Source organism: Lonchura striata, chromosome 1 (assembly GCF_050655825.1).
Source record: "Lonchura striata isolate lonStrDom1 chromosome 1, ASM5065582v1, whole genome shotgun sequence".
Taxonomy (NCBI): domain Eukaryota; kingdom Metazoa; phylum Chordata; class Aves; order Passeriformes; family Estrildidae; genus Lonchura; species Lonchura striata.
The window spans coordinates 31,267,104-31,284,654 of NC_140703.1; the positions used below are offsets into that span (position 1 = coordinate 31,267,104).

At 49.4% G+C, this 17,551-nt stretch overlaps 1 protein-coding gene across 5 annotated transcripts; it reads left to right on the forward strand.

The window, feature by feature from the left end:
• Positions 1-8,055: 8,055 nt before the first annotated feature.
• Positions 8,056-16,788, forward strand: LAG3 (lymphocyte activating 3). Of its 5 annotated transcripts, XM_077790830.2 has the most exons (8): positions 8,056-9,218; positions 9,450-9,621; positions 9,800-10,026; positions 10,294-10,551; positions 10,723-11,016; positions 11,339-11,629; positions 11,911-12,026; positions 14,533-16,788. In XM_077790830.2, exons 1-8 carry the CDS (start codon positions 9,164-9,166, stop codon positions 14,638-14,640), a joined length of 1,521 nt encoding a protein of 506 aa, XP_077646956.2. In that variant the 5' UTR covers positions 8,056-9,163; the 3' UTR covers positions 14,641-16,788. The 5 variants fall into 5 exon arrangements, with proteins under 5 accessions (XP_077646956.2, XP_085429055.1, XP_085429046.1 ...); XM_085572929.1 differs by having other exon boundaries at positions 8,056-9,621; XM_085572920.1 differs by having other exon boundaries at positions 11,911-16,788.
• Positions 16,789-17,551: the final 763 nt, after the last annotated feature.

Below are 17,551 nucleotides of genomic sequence, written 5' to 3' on the forward strand. Positions count from 1 at the left end.
GTGGCTCACACTGGTACCACCCAGCGTGGAGGGTGCACCTGATGTCGCTTTTCTTGATCTTCTGGGACAGATTTATCCCTGGGAGAGGCATGGCTGGAGTCCTTGAAGCGCAGCTGTCCTGCCTGCCCAGGGCCCCTGGTGGCACCCAGCCCGACGTGTCCCTGAGCACACAACTGGAAAGCTGCGAGAGGCTCCATGCCAGCGTCTCTGCGCCCAAAATGGGGGCACAGGGCAGGCTGTGAGCTGCCTCTCAGCGAGGAGCAGCTGGGAATGGCTCTGGTCACTCACCAGGGTGAAGCTGGAGAAGTGCCTGTGTGCTGTCACGGTCAGATTGGGCTTGGCTGCATGTCCACAGGATGATCTGAACGTGCATTGGCGTCTCTCTGGTTTCCAGGAGACACCGTCCTTTGCCTAGAGAGTCCAAGGCAAACCCAAGGGACCTCCACTAGAAAGGCACATATGGATTTTGGACCCTTTCCCAGAAGTGTTCCTTCCCTTATGGGATCTCCTGGGTAGAGCACTGGAGTTTGACTGTCCCGCCTTTAGGAGGTAGGGGCCTGTTTTTCTCGCTGTCTACAGCTTCAGTTCTACATGGCAGCAATAGAATTTTAAAAGTTTTCTGTCCTTTCCACCTTCAGCACAGTTTATCATCCACTCAGTCGTGCTCAGGCAGCTATTCGTAGGAACATGCCATGGGAGTAATTTTAGTTATTCCCTATTCTAGTTACAAACTCCCGTTTTTTTTTCTCCTCCTCTTAAACCAAAATTTTACACTGGTCTCTCTTAGAACCCCATGAAGGACCTTATTATCAGAAATTGTGCCAGTGGCAGTGAGCATGTAGCCAGGGGCTGTCATTCCCTGAGGCATTGAGACAGGAAGGCAAACTTCTTTTGGATCTGTTTCCTCATAAAAACAGCTGTAACATGGAATGCCCCTCTCAAGAACCTGGGAAGGGTTCCAGATCATCTTCTGACCCTTGAGTGAGTATGCCACTTCACTTGGAGGACTATTGGTTTTTTATATTGACCCCAAACATTTGTTTTCCACAGACCAGGAAATGTTGCTCTTGGCTTGGTTTAATTATTTTCCCCTTCTGAGTAACTGCTCTTGTGCCAGAGTGACTGTAGCCTCCTTTTCCATTATTAAGGCTTCTGAACTTTACCTTGGCTCATGGCTGGACCATTTTTCCCATATTTCCTCCTCTGCACAAGCTGATCTGGTTTTACAGTTCAGACAGGGGGCACACAGAGTCCTTGGGGCTACCAGTCCTTCAGAGTGACTTTTGTTTTGACTTAATAAGCAACACACAGAAGAAAATTATAGTAATTACAAAAAAAAAAAAAAAAAAAAAAGAAAACATAGAAACCCCTGTATCTCCTTCAGGGCTGGAACAAATGAGCCCTCTGAGCACCTGTAGCTAGGGAAAAAACAGGCAGTCCCTGCCAAACTCAGGGGAAAGTCCCCACACCCACATGCCACCACCACCTCACTTCATTTGAATCCAGGAGCTTTTTCCTTCCTTTTCCCTGTGACTTGTGTGCCTCATGCTCATCCACTGTTTCCCTCCGTTGGAGTTTTCCTGCAGAGCAAGACAAGCTGGCTTTTACTTCTGAGTCTTGAAAAGGGCACACACAAACTCTTTGGGAGGCCCTGCACTCAGGGCTGTGAGTAAGGGAAAAAGCCTGGAGAAATCTGAGCAGATGCTGTTTTATTCTTATGATGGTGAATGTCTGACTCAGTTTCCTTAATCCTGCAGAGTCCCATATCCTGGGGCTGAGCAAGAGGATGGCATTGACCATTTCTCCTGTTAACAGTCTGCAGGTGGTGAAGAGGCCATGACAAAATCTCTTCCCGTGTTAGTCTCTTTCTGTGAGAAGCATGCACCTCCTTTCCAGACAGATTTTGGGATGTAATTTAGAGCCTCTGGTCATCTGTGTGTTCCTCTGCTGGAGTGGAGAGCCTGCCTCTAGCTCACATCTTCTGCTCATGGGAAAAAAATGTCAAAGATGGATTGTGCAAGAGTCAAGGACTCTTAGCTCTCTTAGGATCCTAAGCTGCCACTCATACCAAGCCAGCACATTGGAAAGCCAGAGAGGAACTGATCCTCCACAAATAACCCAGTCTCTGTTTGAACTGATTTATGCTCCTGGCCTCCACATCATCCTCCACCAAGAATTATACTGTCTTTGTGACACATAAAATGAATTTTCTTTTGTTTGCAGTAAAACACCTGAGTTCACCACTGTTTTCTTCAGATTAGGCAGAAGAAATCAAACACCTCAAGTTCATTCATTTCAAAGCAAGATCCCCAGGCTCTCAAATGGGATTTTTTTTTTTTTTTGGTACCACTCTTCTAAATCCTTTTCCATTTTTCCACATCCTTTTTTGAAATATGGACACATTCCAGTAACTTGTGCTGTAAACAGAGGTAACACAATCTGTTCACTCTTTGAGATCCCATTTTATACAGCATTTTACCATCTATCTGCCTCCCTGGAGTCTTGTCTTCCCAGGATACTGTATTCTGTTCTGGAAGTGTGATCCACATACTTTGTTCCTCAACATAGAACCTTATGTTTGAATTCAAGGTGTGACTTTACCATGGGTCTTCGGAGGCAGTGGCTTCCTGTTAACCTTGCCAAATATATGCACCATGCCAGAAGAGACAGTCACACCTGCAGAGATCTGAAGCCTCCTAATCATGTTTTGGCAGTATAAGACATCCATGGGAATTTGGATGTTGAACAAATCCTGTGGCAGCCTAGCACTGGAAGCTCGCATACTCTGAATTTCCAGGAGACTTTCATCTCATCAGCAAAGGGTCTGAAGTATTTACAGAGACACAAAAGCATTAGCTGTTTTATCTTCTACTCTCTCACATGCTGTGCAGCTAAAGAGAGTCCTTTGGTCTTTGGTGGCTTTCAGAGAAAAACCTAGCAGAGAAACCTGCTGCTCAGAGTGTACTCCTCCTGGAGAATGGGATCTGCTGTCTGCAAGCAACTTCTTAGAACCAGGAAAAATTATAAATGGCACCAAAAAAAAGAAAAAAAATCAAGCTTAAACCCATGTTTACTCCCTGTTGCCTCAGTTGCACCCCAGTGACCAACTTTGTAATATTCAGTTTGCTTTCCATTTTGGGAACCCAGATCTCTCCCAGCCCTCATAGTGACACAGGAGACTCCACCCTTTCCCGGCAACAATAAAGTCCATTTGTACTTCCAACTGTTTGGTCCCAGCCTGCTTTGAGGGTGAATCAGGAAAGCCTGTTGGATGCACCAGTCACCTCCCAGCATGGTGAGAGCGGGGGTACTGCAGAGCCAGCCAGGTCTCTTTGCAGTGCTAAAGGCAGCAGCTCAGCAAGCAGTGATTATCCACAATTGGAGGTGTCCAGGATTCACCTGGGCCAGGCCCTGAGCAGCCCAGTCTAGTCTGAGAATCCTCCTGCTGGGAGCAGAGGGGTGGAGACTCAGAGGTGCCTTCCCAGCTGAATTTTCCTGTGATGCCGTGACTAACAAACAAGAGAGTTCATTTGGTTCTGTGGGGCTTTTTCTTAGTGAGGTGGTAGAAGATATCTTACAGAAGTTTACAGGGTGCTACCTGCCATGAGGTGCCAAGTGGAGAGGAAATTGAAAGAGCAGCTCAGCTGCCAGCACCCTCTGAATTGCAGTCTGGCACACAATCCTGTTAACCCAGCAAAAATGTGCAGTGTTGCAGAGAGGGGCAATCCCATCCTCCCTTGCATCTCTCCTGCTGCCTCTCTTTTGTCAACACTGATGAGCAGCGGAGAATTGATCCAGCTGAAAACGAAACTATAAAGGAATAAATCCATTTTGATTTACAATGAGCCCTTTGAGTTTAAAAATGCACCATCTCCTTCCCTAGCAATTTCTTGTTCAGAGCCAAGTGGCTGGGGATCACCAAATCAGAGACTTTGTTCTCTTCAGGACTATTCTGGAGCACTGCTGTGCTCTTCCTTGCTGTGCCATCACCCACAGCAACCTTCCCTGTGGCTGTACTTGTCTGCAAATGATTTCTCATAGCATCACATGGTCCTTTAGTTACCCTACATTTTCCATATCTAGCTTTCCCACTAAGAAAGAAACAACATATTCACTATTTTTTAAGTGTTTGCCTGCAGCTTCCAGAGATGCAGTGCACCATGAGACATGGGCTCCTGTTCTCCTGCCACGATGCACCATGAAAACACAGCACATGGATCACATCTGCTTTTCACAGCTCCTGAGGACACATGCAACTAAGCCTAGAGCCAGACCCCTCCATGCCCTGAACAGCAGCATCTGAGGCATGAACAAGGTGCCTCTTCTGCGTTGAAGAGACCCATGGTACTGCCCAGAGTAGAACACAGAAAGGGTTTGAGCCCCAGGAGCAGAAGACACATCCTTTTGTGGTGGCTTTTCTCTGAGGGGATTCTGTATTGTCAGTTGAGATAAACAGCAGCAATGGGGATATGAGCCTGAAATATGTGGATCAAACTTTCTCTCTCAGCATCAGGAGAAATATTATTGTTCCCCTGGATCTGCTGGTGACTCTTAAGACCAGCAGACACAACCCACATCTGTTCTGGAGGTCCCACAGGCAAAAAAATCTCTAGGAAAAGCACTTGTACAGTTTCCCTGCAAAACTGTGAAGAGACTGAAAACCAAAGAAGCCACACCTAAGAAGTGGCTTTTTTGTAGTCTGTTGGGGGAATCTGGGCGCCCTGGTTTCACTGCATGTCCAGCATCAGCCTCACAGCCTGTCCTGACACCACCTTGCCACCATGTGCTGAGCTCCTGGGTACCTCTTTGCTCTTGAGAAAACCTACTGCAGCCCTAGGATGTTTGGGAGGCTATTGCATATTTTCCCATTGGATTAAAAGCATGAATGCTGCAATGAGAGATGAGTCAAAACGTAACCTAGCCTGCTGCAGGGATTTTTGTAGTTAATCCACCTCACCCTCTGTATTGCAAAACACAGGGGCTGTGGCATCAAAGAGAGATCATTTAACTAAATACTGGCCAAGGTACTGATAAGCCATCACCTTATGCACTTTTGGATGACTGAAGGGGATCCTGCAGCATCCCATCTTTCCTGCAGGAAGGATCTTTTGAAAGAGAATAGTTACACACTTCTCCACAGAGAATGCTGGCCAGATACAAGTTGCCAGCTGCCGAACATGCCCATGAATGCTGCAGACTCTCTTCAGTAATTAAATCACCAGGGCTGTTTTAGCAGAAATGCAGCCCACGGCTTCAGTCAGCACCTCCCAGTGCTGTTCCTGACTTTCTAATTCAGGTTTCTCTGGGATGTTCAGCTGTCTGAAAGGATGCTTGCCTTATAGCACTGCAGAAAGAGGCTGCAGATTTGTCCAAAAACCCCATAAAGCTATGCTTTCCTAAAGGTGTTCCTGTGGGACTCTGGGAAACAGGTCACCACTAGACTTTCTTCAGCACCATCTGAGACCTGTGGTGAGTCAGGCACTGCCCATCCAGCAGCCCCTCTAAAAAGGGCCTTCTCAGAAAAGCCTCCCAGTCAGGCATACAGTCACTCTTCCTACTCCAAGAAATTTTGCAGGGGCACATTTTGGTTTCACCCGGATCTGCTGAGTGATGTGAACTTTCTCCTTTCCAATCCTCTTCTCCTCACTCCTTTTTGGGACTGTCACCTCAGATGAATGGGTCCCACTGACATGTGGTATAGCCTACTCCTAGAGGTATAATTTTCTGCTTCCAGGCTTCACAGAGGGACAGAAGGAAGACTGGAGCAGCCACTTCCTCCCTCAAAAAAGGAAGTTTGTACCCACCCCCAATTTCATACACAGAATGCATCTTGGGTTGGTGCCTTGGCAGAAACCACCACGGCCCACTGTTTGGATAGAGTGGCTTGCATCCTTCTACCCCAGGGCTGCTGTTTCCATGTGTTTCCCCACTCTGCATTTCACACAGAGCCTGCAAAGGCGTGGGCACTGCCTCTTTCTGCTTCAGTGTTCTGCTGCCTGACCCTGCTGCAGCACCGTGGTGGTGGCTTGGGAGCTGCTGCATCTGTCCTGAGTGCCCAGAGAGGGGCAGCTCCACTCATCCCCTCTGCAGCTGACCTGAGATGTCGTTTTTGCTCCCTAAGCTTCCCAGGCAGTGCCAGAAGTCTTGCAGTTAATCCCATTCTGATCTCTGGAAACACTGCTGCCTGTGCAGTTGCCTGTTGAGTACCAACCTGCCCAGCAGCTCTTGCTCACACCACATCCCTGCCAGACTTTCCCTTCTGTTTCCCCAGGTGTGGCTGCTTTTTGTTTACAGTCCCTTACCGTGGAGTTATTAGTTATCTCTTATTAGCAAGTAACTTGTTTTTGCTTGCTGTGTTTGCTTTTGTGCTGGGCAAACAGCAATCAGGAGGTTTTACAGGAGCTCCTTTCTGTCGAGCACTTTATCTCAGGAACACCCAGACCAGCTGATAGCCCAGGCTACGAGCCACGCCGTCGTTTCTTAGATCAGCTATAGTCTGAAAATAAATTCTGGAGTACCACAGAAAGTCAGCATAAAAGCAGAAGATAATGACCAGCCTCAGACTTGATGCTGCAAGGACCAAAACGTGGAAGTGGAATGTCTCAGAGGAAAATGAGGTATGACAGCAATCTGGAAACTCACCTACAAACTCCTTCAGCAACACTAACTCGATGATACTGCAGGACAGTGTTTTTGCTATTCCTATTTTTCTTGGTCAGGGTACTTTGCATCTCTAAGACGTGCCAAGACAGAGAAGAAAAGCGATGTACTAGGCTGTGCACAAGGTGTCTGCTGTGGGTGGAACCTGGCTGGAGCTGCTAATGCCTGGCACAGACCGAGGAGCATTTCCTGAGCTGGGCTCCTGTGTCCCTGGCCCTGGCCACTCCCGTCGGAGCCTGCCTGTCATTCCCCACGGCTCTGCCCAAGGGACTCGCACAGACTGTGAGAAGACGTTCCCATGCTGATCTTTGTCCGGTCACTGCTATCTCTGCGCCGGGGTCCTGTTCTGGGAGATGACGACAATGGCATTCGAGGAGTCAGCATTTAAAGTGGGTCGTTAGGCGAACGTCACCGTGTCTTTGCTAAAGATAGCCTGCTGCTGAGTAAAACGGTGCCTCCAAAACCTTCCTTTCACAACGTGCTCGCTCAGCACAATCAGCCCTGGGCCCTGAATGCCCCCCAGTGCCAGGCAATGCCTGTCATTCTCCAGGGCTCTCCATCAGTGCCTTGGGAACGCCTCTCGGGGAAGCGGCGGCAGGATGGAAACACATCCTCTCCTTTGCTGGTCCCTACGAGAGACGAGCATTTCCCGGAGTATGGATTGCACTAAGGATGGTTTGGGGGGTGAGAGGGGGACAGTGCCAGCGTGCCAAGGCTACGGCTGCAGGGAGGGCTGAAACGAAGGGGGAGAGCAGTGAGCTTGGTGTGTCCCCCGGAAAAAGCCAGGAGAAGGGGAGCAGAGGGTGCTGGATTGTGGAGCTGTACGTGCCTCTCCACCACAGTTCCAACTCCCTCCTCTCCCTCTCTCTCTCTCTCTCTCATATCTGCACCCACACACTCACACCATTCTTGCGCTGCTGATTCAAGGGAAAGAGAGGTTGATGTTTTGTGCTTGAACTGGTCACCACAAACTGTTTTTCTTGAACAGGAGGAAAAAACACCTCCTGACAACTGTCACAGCTTCTCCCCCATCTTCACTTGTGTCTTCTTCTCCCATGCAATCCTCTGGGCTGTGTCACACAAGAGGGCATGAAGGGCCACTGCAGAGCAGTCCCTCAGGGGCATGGAGGTACACAGGGTTACACCTGAACACCAGTCCCATTGCTCAGGAGGCTGAGGAGCCACGTGGGATGAAAGACCTGAGAGCTGTCCCTACAACTGAGCTCTGCTGAGGGGAAGCATAGCACTGCCTCTCTTTTATCCTCCACCTTCACCACACAGCTGAGAAAAACTAGAAAACAAGCAAGAATTCCTTCTACCCTTCTACAGTCAAGAAGTGGCCACTATGAGTCACCTCCCTTCCCTCAGCCTCAGAAAAAGCCCAAGCCCTTGGTGGATGAGCCACCGAGGGGCTTGGGTGTCTGACACTCATCATGAAGGGCTGATAATCTGAAAGACTCAGAGCCAGTGGGTAGCTGGAAACTGTGAACCACAGCAGTGGGGGTTCTCTGAAACAAAAAGGGGGCCCAGGATGAGGCACGTGGATGGAAATGTATTGCCCTGTGCAAAGGTCAGCAGCTGCTTGGGGGCTAGGATGAGCCCCCTCAGCACATGAGCTCAAGTGGGTTTCCCCCAGAGCTGCTGGAGCAGGAGGCTTCCTCCCTCACACTCCTCAGAGTGCCCCAGCACACAGCCCCTCTTTTCAGTGCTCATTTTTTCTCTCTGGATGCTCTCCTCTGTCTCCTTGGACCACCTCAGGTGTGTCCCATACTAGCCTTGGACTCTAGATTGATGAGTCACATGTGTCCTGGCTGGAGCTTAGCATGGAGCATCAGCCTTTCCTCGTGCTGCCTGGGAACTGACCAATGGGAAAAAGCCAAGAAATCAGCACATTTGAAATATTAAAGAAGTGTGTGTGGGGGGGGGAGAAATTACAATAATAAGAAAACCAACAAAAGAAAGAACAGCAGAAAAAAAGACCAACATGTTCTCAAAAACCCTGAAAGAATTAGAGAGAATCTGTAAGAGACGGGAAGATCAAACCAAAAAAGGTAAGAGATGAAAGAAAAACATGAAGGGTACTTGCTGGGAAGTGCCTTCTACACTTTTTCCACTGGCTAGATAGAAGCGAAACTTGTAAGAAAAACAACAGCGACCCAAAGAATTTCCACCAAAAGATGCTTAGAGCAGTGTCTCTGGTCCCTCCCTCCCCTGCCCTCACGTGCCCCGGGCTCATACTGGTTTCTTGGTCGTGACGCATCCTCTTAGTGATATGAGGAAACTCGCTGCCCACCTGCAATATAAAGGCATTTAGGGAAATGCTTTGATCTGAGAGAGGAAGAGAGAGCATGACAGCAAGCACATCCCACTGACCCCTCTGTGCTCACCCACCCGTTCTAACAACTTTCTTTGCCCATGCCTCATTTTTGCTGCTCTCTTCAAGCTTTGGGACCTCCTTAAGCACAAAGCTGAGCGAGAAGCAGCCCTTCTCCTGGATGACACCATGAGGTCGGTGTCCCTGGTGCTGTTCCTCATCTTCACTCTGCTGCCTTTCACTGGTAAGAGGGGCTGAACATATTGGAGGGGGGCAGAATAGCTCAGTAATTTGAGTCTGGGTGTTACTTGATGCCTGGAAAGGCTGGAAGGGAGAATTTCTGCCCTTCCAACTCCACCGAAGGTGGCCAGATATCATGCTGTATTCTAACTCACCCTGGAAAAGATGGCATCCCCATCCCAGAGTGGGATAATACTGAATCCCTCTCTTTGCTCAACTCTCCATCTTGTTACAGCTGGACACATCCTACCAGGACTGTCAGAGGGGAGAAGCAGGGAGCAGAAAGTGTGGGTCAGAGAGGGGAGTTCAGCCGTGCTGCCCTGCCACTTGAGCCCCAGAAAGACAAGGGAGAGCTCAAAGAAACTGCCTGACAAGATATCTGTGCTGTGGAAGAGGCATGGGGGAAGGTATGCTCGGGCCAAAAGAGATATGAGTCCTTCCTAGGGGAATGGGGATGTTGGAGGCCCTTTGAGCCCCTTTTCTCCTTTCCCCATGTTCCCTCCTTCCCCATATTCCCTCCTTCCTGTCCCCTCCCTTATCTCATGTTTGCCTCTGGCATGAGCCACTCATATTTCCTGTTTCCAGTGTGCACCAGGAGCCACACGTGGTGCTGGAAGTTGGGGACTCAGGGCTCCAGAAGACAGCACAGCTGATGAAGCCCCGGGTGTCACTGCAGGACTCCACCCTACGCAAGGGCGATTTCTCCCTGCGGATCGTCCCCGTCCGCAGCAAGGACGCTGGGCTCTACGAGGCACAGGTGAAATACAAGACAGAGGTGCACAGCTGCCACGTGGAGCTGGGGGTGATCACAGGTAGGAGAGGATGGAAAACCTGGGAATGTTGATTTTAGGACCGGGGAGGTTGTAAAGGTGGAGTAGGGTGGGGATGCCGTGTTTGGAAGGGCAGGTGAGAGCACAGGCAGCACTTTCTGGAAAGTGCAGTTTCCTGCTGTCTGCCCTCAGCTCTGGAGGGAGAGCTGCCTGAGGGATAAAGTTAGGACAGTGCAGACACAAAGGGCTGCTTTGGTTGCTCCCCTATGACCTTAGCTCACCTCTCAACCCAAACCCTTCTTTTTGCAGTGACCCTCAGTCCACCCAGTCCTGTAATAGAAAGTGAGCTGCTCCTGATGAGCTGCAACTCCAGCCACCGGGCCAGCCTTGTGGAAACATGCTGGTTCCACAAGGAGCACCCGGGCCCCACCTCCAGGACCTTCTGCTCCTTGTCCGGGACTCTCTCCATCCTCCATCCAGCCATGAGTGATGCGGGCTCCTGGCGCTGCCAGCTTCGGTACTCTGATAAGGAGATCATTTCTGCCACATTCAACCTGCAAATTCTAGGTGAGCTCAGCCTCTGTGTTGATAGCCCAGCATCCCAAACCTGATCCTTTTGATGTGACTGACTAACCCTGATGGCTCCAGCTCCCTCTTGTCCTCACTTCCCAGGTCAGTCCTCTCCCTGAGGAGCTCTTTCCAGGCACCACTCCACATTGTCTTCTTTCCCTGGCTCAGGTTTTGATGGCCCAACCAACCCTGTGGTCTATGCAGCAGCTGGCTCTGCAGCCGATCTACCGTGCAGTCTGAGCTACCTGCCCAGAGCCTTTGGGATGAGTGTGGTGGCAGCCCAGTGGAGCCACCTCGCAGGAGGACATTTGGAAGACAGGGGCATTTCCCAGAACCTGAGCAGCAGAAGCTTCCCCCTGCATCTCCCCACGGTGGGGCCGGGTGAGGCAGGGCAGTACCGCTGTGCTGTCTCTGTGGGTCACAGGACAATCAGCAGGAACGTGACCTTGGCCGTGCTTACAGGTGAGAGGAGAGACTGGGGTCCCTCACTGCAGATAAACATCCCCACACAGCTGTGCAATGAGCATGGGTAGCTCCTGGTCATGGGTTCCCACTCTGGGGCAGGAAGCAAGATCTCTGTTCAGGGCATTGCACTGCACTGGACTCTGTTGGAATCAGGGGCTTTCCTGGGTGACTTAATTATTCCTCTTAAAAATGAGAAAGACAAAGAAAATAGTTTAGAGGGTGTAATAAAGAAAAGATGCAACAGAAGAAGAATGGACGAGGAAGAGATGTGAACATGCCTGTAGGCTTTCCTGAGGTTACTTTTTTCCATTTGCCACAGTGACTCCGAGCATCCAAGGCCCAGTGTCAGAGGGGAATCGTTTCCTGCTCATCTGCAGCCTCACGCACTCCCAGGGACACGAGCATTTCCAGTGGACACACCTTGGCTCAGCCCCCACTAAGAGCAAGCTGGCTGTGGCTACTCCCCGGAGCTTGGAGGGCCACGGTTCCCGGATGGGACCTGCCTTGGAAATACCCCAAGTGTCACAAAAGGACACGGGCACCTGGGAATGCAGTGTGCATGGCCCAGAAGGCAGACTGGGGGCAGTGGAGTATGACCTGCAGATCACAGGTACTGTCCTCCATGGGTCTGCAAACAACCTTTTATTTTCCTCACCCAGCTTAGCTCTTTGGTGCCCTTTCCTCGCTCAACCTCATCCTGTCCTTCTCCCCTTGGACCACTTGAATCCCATTTTCTTGTCATCCCCTCTTAGCTTTCACAACTTCCTCATGCTGCTTCTTCCAGTTCCCTGCCTACCTCTTTCCTATTTTGCCTGTTGCTGTGCAGTCCCACCCTTTCCCCGGTGCAAAATCAACCATCCCTTCCTTCCTAACTGTGCTTCCTCCTCACAGGTGCCCAGGTGTCCATCATTCCCTCTGTCTTAAGTGGGCAGATTACTTTTGGGCTCACAGTCACCCTCTTCTTCCTGCTTGCTGTTTGTGTTGTGGCTCTGGCCCTACAAAAAAGGGTAAGTGTCCATCACCTCATTTCTGTTATTTCTCCTGTACATCCACCCTTATTTGACCTTCCCCAGATTACTCCAGAGACAGCAGTGAAAGATCCTGGGACACAGTGGCCAGAGGAGGTATGGGGCTGGAGCAACCTGCTGATGGTGTCAGGGACACACAGGGAAAGCTGTGGCATTGGCACATTGTACCCTGGGCATGGGCAGGTCTGGCTAACCACAGCATTCCTCAGGGGCAGGTCAGACACCTCAGAGAAGGAAGAAAACCTCCTAAGGTACAATCACAGCTTTGAAAAGCTTCATGTTGATTCCTCCAGAGATCAAGCCATGCTGTAGTAGAGGAGGGCTAATGGCCAGGCTTTTGTAGATGTCCTCTCTCTCATTCCTTAGCTGGATGGTTTAATGTGACCATCTCCTGTTTTGTATCAATGCCTGCTGGTGCCTGACACCAATATTGATGCAGGGCTGTTGTTTCTGGCTCAGCCTTCACACCTCAGCTCTCAGCTTCTGGCAACTTAATGCCCTTTGTTTGCTCAGCTTGTTCCAGTATTTTGTCCTCTGAAAACTCTGCCTTGTACCTCGCCTTTATGATCCCTCAAGACCAGACCAGGACTAATCCTTCTCCAGCACGTCACTGGAAAAAAATGTGCAAAAAAGTCAGACTCTTTCTCTGAAGTTTTCATATTATTGCTCTGCAAATTAATAACATGGCAAAATCATCCTTCAAGGTTTCCTTTTGCAGACTAGGGCCACCTTTCGGGAGTAGCTGTGATGCAGCTGCCTCCTACTTAACCTCATGGAAAGGGCCCATGATGACAATTCTAGAGGGGAAGGGGCTGGGCGATCAGAGCGAGGTAAGTTTGGAAGAGCTTACCCTGGTGAAAGAGCTGGGAGCCTTGAAACTGCCTCGAGCTGAAGATGAGGGATGTGACAAAATTGATGAAAAGTCTTAGCAAGTCCCAGTGGCTGGAGACTAAAGGCAGGCAACATCACAAAAGAAGCAAGGTGGAAATTTTTAAAAAACCACTGTGGGTAGTGCAAGAGCAGCTCGTGACAGGTTCTTCGTCATCCGTTCTTAATCAGCACTGATGGTAAAGGATAATATGAGGCAGAAATCTACACTTTCTGTGAGACTCTCTAAAGTGTGCAAGTCCAGGGCAAGGTGATCAGAACCAACCTTTCTGTCCCAAAACCTTGGACTGGAACCCCTAGACAGTGTACCTGTAAAGCCTCAGCTAGCAGGAAATGGGTGTCCAGCTGTTTGCTCAGCACAGCTCTCATCCCACCAGGATACTCAGCACCTCAGGATATTCACCACCTCAGGATATTCACCACCCCAAAGGATTTGCATATAGCCCCATGGCCCTGCTGTGCTGAGCAAGCCAGGCTCCCATGTGGCAGCATGGCTCCTCTATCCATGGGTGCTCCTCGCCCAGCTCTGGATGGCCCTGCTTGAGCAGGACTGGATCATCTCCAAAAGTCCTTCCAGCCCCAACCACCCTGTGATTCTGTGATTCACACCCTTCTCTGCACAGGCTCCCCGCTGGGCTCGTCCTCCTCCGAGTGCAGATGAGGTGGTGCCTCGAGCAGAGATATCAGCTCTTCCTTCTCTGGCTTTCTCTCTCTCTCTGCTGGCATCCTCTGAGACTGCATTTGCTGTCCCTGTGCTGGTTGCAAACTGGATGCTGCCTGTGGTGTATCCTGCACACCCGATGGGCTGTTGGGGAATCCTATTCCTATCCCCTGATCCTATCAATGTCTGATTGGTACTGTTGCATTTCATTGATCCTGTCACTCAGGGTAGTGCTGACTTCTCCCAAAATATGTGTCTTGCGTGATATTCTCATCCTCTTTCTTCCAAATGAGGCTCCTCAACTTTATCCACTGCCTAACTCATTAGCAATTTCACACCCTCTGTGCTAATAATGACTGGTCTTTGAAGACTTGTGCTTTTCATTTCCCTTCAGCCTGGCAGAAATCTGTCAGCAAACCCCAGTCCCTTCCTCTTAGCTGAGATCACACCTACCATGTCATTCTCTAACTAATCTCATCCTTCTTGCTGTACTGCCTGTGTGTAACCCTATCCTGCTATCAGGAGCCCTGAGATCTACCCCTTTCACTGTCTAGAAAGTCACTTGTGATAGTAGTTCTGTCTTTAATTTGTTCTTATCTCATTTTGCACAAGCCTTCATGCCTTTGTTACTTCTCCAATCTGACATACCCTCAAACCTGACAGTGGCCTGACCATTGTCCAGATCAGTCTTTGCTCTCCCTTAGCCATGTCCTGCCTTTGTTATTCCTTATGTCCATGACACCAAGGAGGATTGTGCTCAGCCAGCCTCCCCTAGAAGAAATTGCATGTCTCAGAGAGTATCTTTTTTCCCTGGCTCTGGGAAAGAATGGAAGCCTTCTGGTTGCAAGCAGTGGGACTGTCTTCCATGGCAGGGAGAAGCCCTGTGCCATTCAGTCTCCCTCCCGTGTCTGACGTAGCCTCTCGCTTCCCTTTCAGGCACGGACTCCTGCCTTCCCAGCACTGGAAGGGATGTTTGCAGTCAATGTGCCATGGAAGCCCATGGAGGAAAAGCAGAAAGGGAAGACCCAGCAAACGGAGTGCTGATGGAAGCAGGGGCACCGGGGCCGGTCTGCACAGGAGGATGAAACTCTGTGTGCCATGCAGAGAGAGATGAACACCGTGCAGGAGGGGCTAGGGATGGCATGAGCAATGCAGGGGACCTTGGGAGCTCTGTCCCTGCAGAGGGGCTGGAAGCTGCAGCCAGGGCGAGGCAGACTCACCACTGCAGTCAGGTGGCCAGCAGCAGAGATGCCTTGGAGCTGTTGGGAGTTTTTGAGCCAGTAGCTACTGCCTGCTTTGGTGCCACATCTCTGTCCCACTCTTTGCCCCTCCTTCATGGCCTCTCTCTCAGGCTTTCTCTGGTGGAACACTTGGATGCAGGACATGGCTGGAATCCATCTCCCCTGCAGTTCTGACAATGGTTTTCCCCCCATGCTTACTCTCTTCTCCTTTCCCTCTCCCTGCACTGCCCTGCTACCTGCCCTGTTGCACATTTTGAGCATTTTAACTTATTAGAAACTAATTTTAGAACTTAAAATAAATTGATGTGATGAAAAACCCCTCTGACCCCTGTATGTGCTTGTGGGGGAGCATGCCTGTTTGACAGAGCCGGCTGTACCTCTGCCTGTGTGAAGCCATTTCTAAGGCTTTTGCTGCCTTCTCTTTCTCTTTCAGTTCTGTTTTACTGAAGTTGCCTGTTCGTTTCTGACATTTTCACAGTGGGGAAGGGGAAATTAAATGCCACTAGAGAAGGAAGAATCACAGGTTCAGTCTCTCCTTTCTGCTGCATTTCAGAGCCTCCTTTTCTTTTTTTCTCCTATCTGACTGTCCCTTTTCATTCATTCATTTATTCCTTTAGTCCTCACATGTTCCTGAAAGATCTACAAGTGGCATTATGGCTCTTTGTCACACTCTTCCTGCTAAGGATGTACTTAGAAATGTAAGCATGAGTCTGCCAAGCCCTACCTCTCAAGACCTTCAATGTGTTTAGGTTTCATGCAGTCAGAGAATGCTCTTCACATCCCCTCTGAACAGCCATGGAGGACTGTGGCACTGCTCTTGTACAGCCACTGAATGCAACCCCAGAAGAAACACTTAAGTAATGAGAGCCACATGGGTGATTTCTCCCCATGCTGAGGCTGCTCTGTGATCAGGATGGAAGATTCTCTTGACTTGAGAGAAGGTCACCACAGCCAGAACAGCTTTTTGTTATTTCAGCAGGTACATGAACAGACCTTCTTACTGTGTGGCTCCCACCTTCCCTCCCCAAAAGGTTCAGGCACTCAGGTAGTAAATGCACTCAGGTATCCTTAGACTGCAGGTAGCGCAGCCACACCCAAAAGTCACAACTAGCCCACTCCAGGGAGCATGTCTGGACTGCACAGCTCTTTAGCTACCCAGCTATCCGTGTATTTTACTGCAAATGCCACCCCTTTCTCCACTGAATCCTAGAGAAGTGCAGCAGAGCTGCGAGGTAGACTTGTCTGCTTCAACCATCCCATGCAATTTCAGGCAGACCCTGGAGCAGAGCCAACATAAGGCAAGACAGTCCAGCGTGGTACCAGCATCTTCCTAAGCATATGATAATGCTGCTATTTTTTTTTCAGGTGGGAGTGATGTGTCTAGCTCAATCACCTCTGTCTGCCAGATGCTTTGGAGGTAGAGAAAAGGCTGGTTAGCCCTCATGGGCTGAGGGGCAATCCAATATCTATCAGGATCACATAATATTCTCTCAGTGCCTGACATTGGTTTGCTCTCTCTTCTCACACACAATGGGGTGCTCTCTCCTCCTGTGGGTAACACGTTCAGCACTACCTGTTACCAGCCTGGATGTTCTCACTGCTCAGATGTGTGCCTGGTCTGTCTTTAAACCTCCCTGTTTCCTTGTACTCTCTGACTTCCTCTGTCAATCAGTCCTTGGATCTCCTTATTCACTGTGTGAAAATGGTTCCTCTCTCAGTTTTGAATTAAAAGCTTTCCACTTTCACTGTTTTCTTTACTACCATCACAAAGGCTGGGAAAAGAGGGACTCCCAAATCTATCATACCTTGGATGGCCATTATTTTACCACATTTTATCACATTCCCTTTTTTGTTATTTCCCCATCCCCTCCTGACTCACTGTCTTTCAGGTGCAAATCCCAGATTTTGGGACATTCTCTCTGACAGTTTGCACAGGTCCAGCTCTGCTTGGGCCCTGTGCTCTGGAAGAGGAGGCAGCAGCCCAGCAGAGGAGCAGTGCTGGTTTACACGGAGACACAGAGCCTTTCTCTGCATCCCATCCAGCCCTTTGGTGTTTTGTCTGCTCCTCTGAAAGAAGTTCAACAACACTGAGCTTGTACCCAGCTGTTCACTGAGCCTATCGTGATAGGCAGAATCCTGGCATGGTGCAGTTACAGTGAGCAAAAGTGTTTATGCAGTTTAGATTTTCCTTCCTATAAACTATTCCTATATATAGGAAAATATTTCCAAATCAGGATGGCACAAGGCAAGTCAGTTGAGTTGAGGTGGAAGGACCAAGAATCTGTGCAATAAAGTAAACAAATCTGGAAACCTGTTTCAAGTGGAGTCAATAAATAGAAACAGGTGATAAAGCAAATGACAGATGAAGGAAAAAGACCTGATGCTTTTCTATAAGGACACAGTTACATGTGCAAAACTCAGATAAATATTTTCAGCATATCAGAATGTGGTAATTTGACCCTGGCTGGGTGCATCACTCCTTTCTCTAACTGAATGGGAGACAGAAAGTATAACAAGAGGCTTGTTGGTCCAGATAAGGATAGGGAGAGATTTCTCACTGATTATCATCACATCAAAACAGACTCTCCACAGGGAAATTATCTTAATTTATTACCAATCAAATCAAATCAAGGCAGGATATTGAGAAAAGAAACTCATATCTTAAAAGACCTCAATCCCACCATTCCATTCTTCCAAGGCTTAACGTCATTCCC